Below are 14,265 nucleotides of genomic sequence, written 5' to 3'. Positions count from 1 at the left end.
AATTTTAGGGAGAATAAAAAGATGTTCTGGAAGGAGGTAAATAGGGTGCGTAAGACAAGGGAGCAAATGGGAACTTCAGTGAAGGGCGTAAATGGGGAGGTGATAACAAGTAGCGGTGATGTGAGAAGGAGATGGAATGAGTATTTTGAAGGTTTGTTGAATGTGTCTGATGACAGAGTGGCAGATATAGGGTGTTTTGGTCGAGGTGGTGTGCAAAGTGAGAGGGTTAGGGAAAATGATTTGGTAAACAGAGAAGAGGTAGTAAAAGCTTTGCGGAAGATGAAAGCCGGCAAGGCAGCAGGTTTGGATGGTATTGCAGTGGAATTTATTAAAAAAGGGGGTGACTGTATCGTTGACTGGTTGGTAAGGTTATTTAATGTATGTATGACTCATGGTGAGGTGCCTGAGGATTGGCGGAATGCGTGCATAGTGCCATTGTACAAAGGCAAAGGGGATAAGAGTGAGTGCTCAAATTACAGAGGTATAAGTTTGTTGAGTATTCCTGGTAAATTATATGGGAGGGTATTGATTGAGAGGGTGAAGGCATGTACAGAGCATCAGATTGGGGAAGAGCAGTGCGGTTTCAGAAGTGGTAGAGGATGTGTGGATCAGGTGTTTGCTTTGAAGAATGTATGTGAGAAATACTTAGAAAAGCAAATGGATTTGTATGTAGCATTTATGGATCTGGAGAAGGCATATGATAGAGTTGATAGAGATGCTCTGTGGAAGGTATTAAGAATATATGGTGTGGGAGGCAAGTTGTTAGAAGCAGTGAAAAGTTTTTATCGAGGATGTAAGGCATGTGTACGTGTAGGAAGAGAGGAAAGTGATTGGTTCTCAGTGAATGTAGGTTTGCGGCAGGGATGTGTGATGTCTCCATGGTTGTTTAATTTGTTTATGGATGGGGTTGTAAGGGAGGTAAATGCAAGAGTCCTGGAAAGAGGGGCAAGTATGAAGTCTGTTGGGGATGAGAGAGCTTGGGAAGTGAGTCAGTTGTTGTTCGCTGATGATACAGCGCTGGTGGCTGATTCATGTGAGAAACTGCAGAAGCTGGTGACTGAGTTTGGTAAAGTGTGTGGAAGAAGAAAGTTGAGAGTAAATGTGAATAAGAGCAAGGTTATTAGGTACAGTAGGGGTGAGGGTCAAGTCAATTGGGAGGTGAGTTTGAATGGAGAAAAACTGGAGGAAGTGAAGTGTTTTAGATATCTGGGAGTGGATCTGTCAGCGGATGGAACCATGGAAGCGGAAGTGGATCATAGGGTGGGGGAGGGGGCGAAAATTCTGGGAGCCTTGAAGAATGTGTGGAAATCGAGAACATTATCTCGGAAAGCAAAAATGGGTATGTTTGAGGGAATAGTGGTTCCAACAATGTTGTATGGTTGCGAGGCGTGGGCTATGGATAGAGATGTGCGCAGGAGGATGGATGTGCTGGAAATGAGATGTTTGAGGACAATGTGTGGTGTGAGGTGGTTTGATCGAGTAAGTAACGTAAGGGTAAGAGAGATGTGTGGAAATAAAAAGAGCGTGGTTGAGAGAGCAGAAGAGGGTGTTTTGAAATGGTTTGGGCACATGGAGAGAATGAGTGAGGAGAGATTGACCAAGAGGATATATGTGTCGGAGGTGGAGGGAACGAGGAGAAGAGGGAGACCAAATTGGAGGTGGAAAGATGGAGTGAAAAAGATTTTGTGTGATCGGGGCCTGAACATGCAGGAGGGTGAAAGGAGGGCAAGAAATAGAGTGAATTGGAGTCATGTGGTATACCGGGGTTGACGTGCTGTCAGTGGATTGAAGCAAGGCATGTGAAGCGTCTGGGGTAAACCATGGAAAGCTGTGTAGGTATGTATATTTGCGTGTGTGGACGTGTGTATGTACATGTGTATGGGGGGGGGGTTGGGCCATTTCTTTCGTCTGTTTCCTTGCGCTACCTCGCAAACGCGGGAGACAGCTACAAAGTATAAAAAAAAAAAAAAAAAAAAAATATATATATATATATATATATATATATATATATATATATATATATATATATATATATATATATATTCCTCACCAAACTCCCTTTATCTGCATTCTTATCATCAAAAACATGCACCAACGCAAAAGAAATTCAGAATACTCATTCTACCTCCTCTTTACCTCATTATCACCTGTTACCACTTTCCGATTTGCCCCCTTCACCGATGTACCTATTCGTTTTCTCTTTCTTCTTCATATTATAAGCCTATTCTCAGTATATTTTTTCATGTCTCACAAATCTCCTTGATTTCTTTTATGATATAATCAACACTCATGACGAAAGTAAAGCAGTTGACAGAATATAGATTCTCTAAAAGCTTTCGATAAGGTTACGTATCAAAGGTTACTGGCTAAAATCAAGTCCCATGGCAATGATGGAGTTGTATTTCAGTGGATAGGAAATTGATTGACCGGCAGTAAACAAAGAGCTGTGATTAATGGTCAAGCCTCACAAAGGTCTTGGGACCGGTCGTCTTTCTCATCTATATGAATGATACTGCATTGCAAGATATTAAAATTCGCAGACTATACAAAGCTGGGAAATAAATCTGCAAATGAACTTCAAATTGACATGGATATCCTGACGAACTGGGCTCATAGGTGGCAAATGAATTTCATTATCCATAAGTGCAACGTTGTAAAACGTTGCACTTATGGAAAACGAAAAGGCTAGCTGTAACATAAATTTTGTTGAATTGCAGAAGACTCGGGAAAAAAGACTCGGGCGTAGTCATTTACGGTGACCTAAAATCAAGCAAGTAGTGAAAAGAGAGAAATTATTTTTGGATGCATAGGTACAGCCTTCGAAATTACATCCAGGGAAATCATTCTTACTCCTTACAATTCTAGTTCGTCCACATCTTGAGTACTGTGTTCAGTTTTGGTCATCCTAGCTAAAAAAGACAGAATGGATAGAGTAAGGCGTCGAGCTAAAAAAGATGATTTCGAACTGAAAAACTAATCTTATTAGAGCAGATTAAACGACTTGAATCTATTTAGCTTAGAAAAAAGAAGGTTAAGAGGTGCTCTAATACAAGTATTCAAAATGATCAAAGGCTTTGATAATCTTGATCTATCAAGTTCAGTAAGACTTGCTGCGTCTGATTTTACTCGTAGGCAAAAACGTCTTACCTCAAATAAGGCGAAGTACTTTTTCTTCAACAGAATTGTCAACATATGGAGCAATCTGTCATTTAGAATGGTTGAAAGCAGTACTATGAATACTTTGAAGAACAGGTTTGATAAATACTTCGCTTCCAGTCCACGACTTACATCAACTGCACTTCCTTGTCACAGTGACAATTTGCAAGTCGTTCTCATTTAATAATCTGTATTCCCTCTCACTTTTGCCTCACAAATCTGTGAGTTTCTGATCTCTCCGCAGTAATCAACAGCCTCGAAAGGATCCAATGGTCTGTTACTATTCAAATTTCTGTTTATCTGTGTTCGTCTATGAATGGAAGTGAAAAGCGTGAGGATTCTGTCAACCTTTGAGGAGTCTCGACAGAGTCCAAAGTTGGTCTGATATGGGTTGAGAAAGTTCAGCCAGTGCAATTGTAATGTAATAAGGAGAGGTCACAGCACAAGAAAGCCTACACATTATCATCAAGCAGGAAATAAGTAGCAGGAATGTGTGAGAAACACTTTGGAATCGACATTGACTCTAACCTAAAGCCAAAGTCCCATCCTCGGAGCTAAAGAGACCACCTGTCTGTTAGCAACTATCAAAGTTGTTATGAATTTTATTGACAAAGAAATACTCAGCAAGCCGTTCACATCGTACATGAGGTGAAAACGAAAATGCTCTTTTCAAGCTTGGGCACCACATCTACAGAAGCACACAAAGTGCGAACAGAGGTGCTACTAGAATTAAGAGAGCTGAATCACAAGTTTAGCCTAGAGGCTTTGAATTTTCCTACGTTGGAAGAGCGAAGAATGAGGGATAACCTGATCACAGTCTTTAAGTTTTTAAACTGGATCATGACGCAGACAGAGAACAGCTCTTCAAGAGATTTAGGGATAGAACAACAAGACAACATATCATGAAATTAAAGAAGCTTCTTAAGAAAAACGTAAAGTATTTTACAGCATAAGGGTAATGAATCCATGGAATAAGATGAATGCAGACGCGGTAAGTGCAGATAGCATTTAGAATTACAGACACACACACACACACACACACACACACACACACACACACACACACACACACACACACACACACACACACACACACACACACACATTTGAATACAAAACAAAACCCTCTCCGGTAAAACATAAATAGTACACACCCACACGTCTCTATCGCCCACCCTATTCCCACCACCTCCTCCTACATTCTCATTTCCTACTTGAAAAATTTCGTTTTTACTTCTAAATTTTCAGTCATTATTATACTATAAAGCAAAGCTGTATAAGTAAAACACTACAGTAATCAAACTGAACTAAAAAGTCAGAGTATTCCCAAAACAAAATTGTAGGATCATTAGAGATTTAGAATTCCCTTATCACAAATTTCTTTCTCCTAAGATATGAATTTGTTTCTTAATTCTTAAGATACGTAATTGTGAAATTCCAGAAAAAGGACTGCCGTTATGTGGGAGAGGGATGTTTGCAATGCTAAGTTCTGCTTAGGTTTCTAAAGAAACAGGAATTTCTGAAGATGGGAAGTTTGCCCATTTTGAGATAGTCTATTGTATAAAAAGGATCAGGCTCAACCTTATACAGGATAACCGTGTCAATTGCCTCCACCAACCCATTTGCATAAAAAAGAACTGGCATGTCTGTATCCATCAAAATATTCGTTAACATTTTAGCACAGGTGATTATTTATCAGTTTGGCTCAGGGGTCATAACACTTGATTCCCACTGCCACAGTACCTAAGACATGAAATCTTTTTGGTACATTCTAGAGCAATAGGGTTTTAAGTGAAATTGTCTTGCAGGATTAACACATAAATATTCTCCATCTTGAAAAGTTATAACTCGATGTTTGCAAGAGAGGTATGATAAATCTCTGCCCTGTTTGACTGTACAAAAAAGAAAGAATCATTGCATTTCAGAATCATTCCTTAATGCCTGCTCTGAAAAAATGTCCTTTTAAACGGCTTGATATTTTGTGCTGGAAATGACTATTCTCAATAATAAACAAACAAATTACGAAGCAATTCATCGTGTTCACCCTTGAGCTCTGAATGATTTTAAATTTGATTATAAATCTTATAACTTTGTGCAACTCATTGATATATAGAAAGCAACACACAACAAATGCTAATGAGAATCACACTTTGTCACTTGGCATACTTACAAAGGTTGGCATTTTTCTTTTGGTTGAATCATATCCACAATTCACAATCAAGGAGTCGCCTGGTAGTATTTCCATCTCTTCCTTTAAAACTCGAGCTTGCTGGTAGTTGAAGTCATAATTCATATCTATGGAAGAGATAAATCTGTGCTAAAACACTGAATGAATAAACGCCAACAACAGAGAAAACATGGTAGTCATCAGTTTTACTACAGGACACTGATTAACAATATTCATCAAAATCTCTGAAATATTATTACTGAAACTCAACAAATTTCATTATTTTATCTGATGAACCTCATCCACACTGGCAGCTTTTCCCTGAAAGTCTGGAGTCAAAAATGCAGAGACGTCTTCCCATTTCCAAGTGCCTTACGTATACTGCACTTTGCTAGGAAAAAATCGAAAAATTTTCAAATAAGAAATTGTGGGTAAAGCTGAAAGTGGGTGGAGAGAGATGGGTGATTATTGGAGCCTAAGCACCTGGTCATGAGAAGAAAGATCATAAGAGGCAAGTGTTCTGGAAGCACTTGAGTGAGTGTATTAGCAACTTTGATGCACGAGACCAGGTTATAGTGATGGGGGATTTAGATGCGAAGGTGAGTAATATGGCATTTAAGGGTAAAATTGGGGTGCATGAGGTGTTCAGTGTTGTAAATGGAAATGGTGAAGAGCATGTGGATTTGTGCGCTGAAAAGAGACTGGTGCTTGGAAATACCCGGTTTAAAAAAAGAGATATACATAAGTATACGTATGTGAGTAGGAGAGATGGTCAAAGGGGCATTATTAGACTACGCGTTAACTGATAAGCATGTAAAAGAGAGACTTTTGGATGTTAATGTGTGAGAGGGGCAGCTGGAGGGATGTTTGATCACTATCTTGTAGAGGCTTTCAGAAAAGAAGAGAGAATGATGGGGAGAAAAGAGTGGTAAGAATAAGGGAGCTTGGAAAGGAGACCTCTGTGAGAAAGTACCAAGAGAGATTGAATCTTGAATGGGAAAAGGTGAGAGCAAATGACGTGAGGGGAGTGAGTGAGGAATGGGATGTATTTAGGGAAGCGGTGATGGCTTGCGCAATAGATACATGCGGTATGAGAAAGGTGGGAGGTGAGCAGATTAGAAAGGATAGTGAGTGGAGGGATGAAGAACTAAGACTGTTAGTGAAAGAGAAAAGAGAGGCGTTTGGACGATATTTGCAGGGAAGTAGTGCAAATGACTGGGAGATGTATAAAAGAAAGTAGCAAGAGGTCAAGAGAAAGGTGCAAGAGTTGAAAAAGACGGCAAATGAGAGTTGGGGTGAGAGAGTATCATAAAACTCTACGGAGAATAAAAAGATGTTTAGAAGGAGGTAAATGACATGCAAAAGACAAGAGAACAAACGGGAACATCGGCGAAGGGAGCAGCTCGTAAGGAAGTGATAACAGATAGCAATGGAGTGAGAAGGAGGTGGAGTATTTTGAAGGTTTGTTGAATGTGTTTGATGATAGAGTGGCAGATATAGGGTGGTTTGGTCGGGGTGGTGTACGAAGTGAGGGGGTCACTGAGAATGGTTTGGTGGAGAAGAGGTAGCGAAAACTTTGCGGAAGATGAATTCCGGAAAGGTGGCGGGTTTGGATTATATTGCGTTGGAATCTCTTTAAAGGGAATGACTGTGTTGTTCATTGGTTAAGGATAATCATTGTATGTATGGACCATGGTGAAGTGCCTGAGGATTTGCGGAATGCATGCATAGTGCCATTCTTCTACAAAGGCAAAGGGGATAAAGGTAAGTGTTCAAACTACAAAGATACATGTTTGTTGAGTATTCCTAGGAAATTATATCGGTGAGTATTGATTGAGAGTGTGAAGACATGTACACAGCATCAGATCGGGGAGAAACAGTGTGGTTCCCGAAGTGGTAGAGGATGAGTCCCTCAGGTGTTTGCTTTGAAAAATATATGTAAGAAATACCTAGAAAAAGAAAGGGCTTTGTATGTAGCATTTATGGATCTGGAGAAGGCATATGATAGGAAGGATTTACGAGTATATGGTGAGGGAGGTAAGTTCTTAGAAGCAGTTAAAAGTTTGTAATAAGGATGTAAGACGTGTACGAGTAGGAAGAAAGGGCAGTGATTGGTTCCCAGTGAATGTTGTTTAATTTGTTTATCGGAAGGTTGGTTAGGGAGGTAAATGCAACAGTTTTGGAGAGTGGGGCGAGTATGCAGTCTGTTGTGGATGAAAGGGCCTGGGAAGTGATTTAGTTGTTCGCTGATGATAGAGCTCTAGAGGCTGATTCGTATGAGAAACTGCAGGGGTTGGTGACTGAGTTTGGAAAAGTGTGTGTAGGGAGAAACTTGAGAGTAACTATGAACAAGAGCAAGGCTGTTAGGTTCAATAGGGTTGAGGGACAAGTTGATTGGGATGTAAGTTTGAATAGAGGAAAACTGGGGGATGTGAAGTGTGTTCAATGTCTGGTTGTGGATGCAGAAGCAGATAGAACCATGGAAGGGAAAGTGAGTCATAGGGTTGGGAGGGTGCGAAGGTTCTGGAAGCAAAAATGGGTATGTTTGAAGGAATAGTGGTTCCAACAATGCTCTATGGTTACGAAGCATGGACTATAGATACGGTTGTACGGAGGAGGGTGGATGTGTTGGAAATGAAATATTTGAGGATAATATGTGGTGTGATGTGGTTTGATCGAGTAAGTAATGAAAGAGTAAAAGAGATGTGTGGAATAAAAAGAATGTGGTTGAAGGAGCAGAAAAGGTGTGCTGAAATGGTTTGGACATATGGAAAGAATGAGTGAGGAAAGATTGACAAAGAGGATATATGTCAGAGGTGTAGGAAAAAAGCGGGAGATCAAATTGGAGGTGGAAGGATGGAGCGAAAAAGACTATCGCGATCGGGGCCTGAACATACAGGATGGTGAAAAGCGAGCAAGGAATAGAGTGAATTGGAACGATGTGGTATACCGGGGTCGACGTGCTGTGAATGGACTGAACAAGGTCATGTGATAGCGTCTGGAGTGAACCATGGGAAGCCCTGATTGTGGATAACGAGATGTGGCTTCAGTGCATTACACATGACAGCTAGAGACTGAGTGTGAAGGAACATGGTCTTTTTTGTCTGCATTCCTTGCGGTAGCTCGGTGAAGTAAGAGATAGCGATGCTGTTTTCCTGAGGGACGGGGTGGCAAGAGGATTGGATGAAGGCAAGCAAGCAAGAATATGTACATTCATATGTATATAGTGTCTGTATATACGTCTGTATATATATATATATATATATATATATATATATATATATATATATATATATATATATATATATATATATATATATATTTTTTTTTTTTTTTTTTTTGCTTTGTCGCTGTCTCCCGCGTTAGCGAGGTAGCGCAAGGAAACAGACGAAAGAATGGCCCAATCCACCCACATACACATGTATATACAAACACGTCCACTCACGCAAATATACATACCTATACATCTCAATGTACACATATATATACACACAAAGACATATACATATATACACATGTACACAATTCAAACTGTCTGCCTTTATTTATTCCCATCGCCACCTCGCCAAACATGGAATAAAAACCCCCTCCCCCATTTTGTGTGCGAGGTAGCGATAGGAAAAGACAACAAAGGCCACATTCGTTCACACTCAGTCTCTAGCTGTCATGTAATAATGCACCGAAACCACAGCTCCCTTTCCACATACAGGCCCCACACAACTTTCCATGGTTTACCCCAGACGCTTCACATGCCCTGATCCAATCCATTGACAGCACGTCGATCCCGGTATACCACATCGTTCCAATTCACTCTATTCCTTGCACGCCTTTCACCCTCCTGCATGTTCAGGCCCCGATAACTCAAAATCTTTTTCATTCCGTCTTTCCACCTCCAATTTGGTCTCCCACTTCTCCTCGTTCCCTCCACCTCTGACACATATATCCTCTTGGTCAATCTTTCCTCACTCATTCTCTCCATGTGAACAAACCATTTCAAAACACCCTCTTCTGCTCTCTCAACCACACTCTTTTTATTTCACACATCTCTCTTACCCTTACATTACTTACTCGATCAAACCACCTCACACCACATATTGTCCTCAAACATCTCATTTCCAGCACATACACCCTCCTCCGCACAACTCTATCCATAGCCCACGCCTCGCAACCATACAACATTGTTGGAACCACTATTCCTTCAAACACACCCATTTTTGCTTCCCGAGATAACGTTCTCGACTTCCAAACATTCTTCAAGGCTCCCAGAATTTTTGTCCCCTCCCCCATCCTATGATTCAATTTCGCCTCCATGGTTCCATCCGCCGCCAGATCTACTTCCAGATATCTAAAACACTTTACTTCCACCAGTTTTTCTCCATTCAAACTTACCTCCCAAATGACTTGACCCTCAACCCTACTGTAACTAATAACCTTGCTCTTATTTACATTTACTGTTAACTTTCTTCTTTCACACACTTTACCAAACTCAGTCACCAGCCTTTGCAATTTCTTACATGAATCAGCCACCAGCGCTGTATCATCAGCGAACAACAACTGACTCACTTCCCAAGCTCTTTCATCCACAACAGATTGCATACTTGCCCATCTTTCCAAAACTCTTGCATTCACCTCCCTAACAGCCCCATCCATAAACAAATTAAACAACCATGGAGACATCACACACCCCTGCCGCAAACCTACATTCACTGAGAACCAATCACTTTCCTCTCTTCCTACACGTACACATGCCTTACATCCTCGATAAAAACTTTTCACTGCTTCTAACAACTTGCCTCCCACACCATATATTCTTAAAACCTTCCACAGAGCATCTCTATCAACTCTATCATATGCCTTCTCCAGATCCATAAATGCTACATACAAATCCATTTGTTTTTCAAAGTATTTCTCACATACATTCTTCAAAGCAAACACCTGATCCACACATCCTCTACCACTTCTTAAACCACACTGCTCTTCCCCAATCTGATGGTCTAATCATGCCTTCACCCTCTCAATCAATACCCTCCCATATAATTTACCAGGAATACTCAACAAACTTATACCTCTGTAATTTGAGCACTCACTCTTATCCCCTTTGCCTTTGTACAATGGCACTATGCAAGCATTCCGCCAATCCTCAGGCACCTCACCATGAGACATACATACATCAGATAACCTTACCAACCAGTCAACAATACAGTCACCCCCTTTTTTAATAAATTCCACTGCAATACCATCCAAACCTGCTGCCTTGCCGGCTTTCATCTTCCGCAAAGCTTTTACTACCTCTTCTCTATTTACCAAATCCTTTTCTCTAACCCTCTCACTTTGCACACCACCTCGACCAAAACACCCCATATCTGCCACTCTATCATCAAACACATTCAACAAACCTTCAAAATAATCACTCCATCTCCTTCTCACATCACCACTACTTGTTATCACCTCCCCATTAGCCCCCTTCACTGAAGTTCCCATTTGCTCCCTTGTCTTACGCACTTTATTTACCTCCTTCCAAAACATCTTTTTATTCTCCCTGAAATTTAATGATACTCTCTCACCCCAACTCTCATTTGCCCTCTTTTTCACCTCTTGCACCTTTCTCTTGACCTCCTGCCTCTTTCTTTTATACTTCTCCCACTCATTTGCATTTTTTCCCTGCAAAAATCGTTCAAATGCCTCTCTCTTCTCTTTCACTAATAATCTTACTTCTTCATCCCACCACTCACTACCTTTTTTAATCATGCTTCTCATGCCACAAGCATCTTTTGCGCAAGCCATCACTGCTTCCCTAAATACATCCCATTCCTCCCCACTCCCCTTACATCCTTTGTTCTCACCTTTTTCCATTCTGTACTTAGTCTCTCCTGGTACTTCCTCACACAAGTCTCCTTCCCAAGCTCACTTACTCTCATCACTCTCTTCACCCCAACATTCACTCTTCTTTTCTGAAAACCCCCACAAATCTTCACCTTCGCCTCCACAAGATAATGATCAGACATCCCTCCAGTTGCACTTCTCAGCACATTAACATCCAAAAGTCTCTCTTTCGTGCGTCTATCAATTAACACGTAATCCAATAACGCTCTCTTGCCATCTCTCCTACTTACATACGTATACTTATGTATATCTCGCTTTTTAAACCAGGTATTCCCAATCACCAGTCCTTTTTCAGCACATAAATCTACAAGCTCTTCACCATTTCCATTTACAACATTGAACACTCCATGTATACCAATTATTCTCTCAACTGCCACATTACTCACCTTTGCATTCAAATTACCCATCACTATAACCCGGTCTCGTGCATCAAAACCACTAACACACTCATTCAGCTGCTCCCAAAACACTTGCCTCTTATGATCTTTTTTCTCATGCCCAGGTGCATATGCACCAATAATCACCCATCTCTCTCCATCAACTTTCAGTTTTACCCATATCAATCTAGAATTTACTTTCTTACACTCTATCACATACTCCCACAACTCCTGATTCAGGAGTAGTGCTACTCCTTCCCTTGCTCTTGTCCTCTCACTAACCCCTGACTTTACTCTGAAGACATTCCCAAACCACTCTTCCCCTTTACCCTTGAGCTTCGTTTCACTCAGAGCCAAAACATCCAGGTTCCTTTCCTCAAACATACTACCTATCTCTCCTTTTTTCTCATCTTGGTTAAATCCACATATTTAGACACCCCAATCTGAGCCTTCGAGGAGGATGAGCACTCCTCGCGTGACTCCTTCTGTTTCCCCTTTTAGAAAGTTAAAATACAAGGAAGGGAGGGTTTCTCGCCCCCCGCTCCCGCCCCCTTTAGTCGCCTTCTACGACACGAGGCATGCGTGGGAAGTATTCTTTCTTCCCTATATATATATAAAGTGTGTGGAAGAAGAAAGTTAAGAGTAAATGTGAATAAGAGCAAGGTTATTAGGTACAGTAGGGTTGAGGGTCAAGTCAATTGGGAGGTGAGTTTGAATGGAGAAAAACTGGAGGAAGTGAAGTGTTTTAGATATCTGGGAGTGGATCTGGCAGCGGATGGAACCATGGAAGCGGAAGTGGATCATAGGGTGAGGGAGGGGGCGAAAATTCTGGGAGCCTTGAAGAATGTGTGGAAGTCGAGAACATTATCTCGGAAAGCAAAAATGGGTATGTTTGAAGGAATAGTGGTTCCAACAATGTTGTATGGTTGCGAGGCGTGGGCTATGGATAGAGTTGTGCGCAGGAGGATGGATGTGCTGGAAATGAGATGTTTGAGGACAATGTGTGGTGTGAGGTGGTTTGATCGAGTGAGTAACGTAAGGGTAAGAGAGATGTGTGGAAATAAAAAGAGCGTGGTTGAGAGAGCAGAAGAGGGTGTTTTGAAATGGTTTGGGCACATGGAGAGGATGAGTGAGGAAAGATTGACCAAGAGGATATATGTGTCGGAGGTGGAGGGAACGAGGAGAAGAGGGAGACCAAATTGGAGGTGGAAAGATGGAGTGAAAAAGATTTTGTGCGATCGGGGCCTGAACATGCAGGAGGGTGAAAGGAGGGCAAGGAATAGAGTGAATTGGAGCGATGTGGTATACCGGGGTTGATGTGCTGTCAGTGGATTGAATCAAGGCATGTGAAGCGTCTGGGGTAAACCATGGAAAGCTGTGTAGGTATGTATATTTGCGTGTGTGGACGTATGTATATACATGTGTATGGGGGGGGGTTGGGCCATTTCTTTCGTCTGTTTCCTTGTGCTACCTCGCAAACGCGGGAGACAGCGACAAAGTATAATAAAAATAATAAATATATATATATATATATATATATATATATATATATATATATATATATATATATATATATATATATATATATATATATATATATTATTCATTTGTCTTATTTATTTTACTTTGTCGCTGTCTCCCGCGTAAGCGAGGTAGCGCAAGGAAACAGACGAAAGAATGGCCCAACCCACCCACATACACATGTATATACATACACATCCACACACGCAAATATACATACCTATACATCTCTTTGTATACATACGATGTATGGATGCGAGGCATGGGCTCTACGTGAGAATGTGCAGAAGTGGATGAATGTGTTGGAAATGAAATGTTTGAGGACACTATATGGTGTAAAGAAAGTTGATCAATTGAGAAATGATGGAGTAAAAGAGAGGTGTGGCTCGGTTGAAAAAGCTGTAAAGGGTATGCTGAATTGGTCTAGACATCAGAAAATGATTAACAAGGAGCTGACACAGAGAAGAGGAATAAGAGAAGGGTGATATCGAACTGGAGGTGGGAGGATGAGGTGAAAAATATTTTGAGAGCTCGGAAACTGAACAGGAAGGAGGGTGTTAGGCTTGCGAGGGACAGAGTGGACAGAAGCGGTGTGGTATATAGCGGGCGATGCGTTGTCGATGGACTGCACTAAGGCCTATGAAGCAGCCACAGGAAACCATGGAATGGTCTCTGAGGCCTAGCTGGGGATAGAGTCTGTTGTTTCAAAGTATTACATATGACTGCTGAAGAATGGATTTGAGCGAATAAGGCCATTTTTTTGTCTGTTCTAGGAGCTGGAATGGGTGAACAAGGATGAAAATAAGATGATATATAAGATTTCACTGTTGTTGAGCAATATTAACAAGTAACAATATTCTTTCAAAAACTTACCCTTGAGGACAGTTGACAGCTCACGTCCATTCCGTATTTGTTGTATGGAGATAGAAGAACCAAGAAGATGGGCATGGAGGAATCCTTGAAATACTTTTATTCCACTACTTGGCAACGTCTGTAATTCAATAAAAATTAGTTTTAGGATAAGATAACTTGATATATGATGCACAAGTACAATAGATGCGTTATGATTATCAATGAAAGATGTAGGGAAAGAAAAGGGTTTGATGCATGATGCATCTTCCTCGTCGGGAAAAGAATATATGCAGTAGGTCTTGCCTAGTT

The 14,265-nt window shown here is 41.0% G+C and overlaps 1 protein-coding gene across 1 annotated transcript in view; it reads right to left on the bottom strand.

Annotated features, from left to right (window-relative positions):
- The window catches only part of LOC139760929 (DBH-like monooxygenase protein 1), a 407,440-nt gene that overhangs the window by 32,620 nt on the left and 360,555 nt on the right, over positions 1–14,265 (bottom strand). Inside the window, exons 10-11 of the mRNA XM_071684706.1 lie at positions 13,978–14,095; positions 5,327–5,451 (exon numbers count right to left, since the gene is read on the bottom strand). Coding sequence (XP_071540807.1) covers positions 5,327–5,451; positions 13,978–14,095 — 243 coding nt within the window. The remainder of the gene's footprint in view (positions 1–5,326; positions 5,452–13,977; positions 14,096–14,265) is intronic.

Source organism: Panulirus ornatus, chromosome 38 (genome assembly GCF_036320965.1).
Source record: "Panulirus ornatus isolate Po-2019 chromosome 38, ASM3632096v1, whole genome shotgun sequence".
Lineage (NCBI taxonomy): Eukaryota > Metazoa > Arthropoda > Malacostraca > Decapoda > Palinuridae > Panulirus > Panulirus ornatus.
The sequence above is the reverse complement of the archived record's forward strand: the minus strand, read 5'-3'. Positions and strand labels throughout refer to the sequence as shown.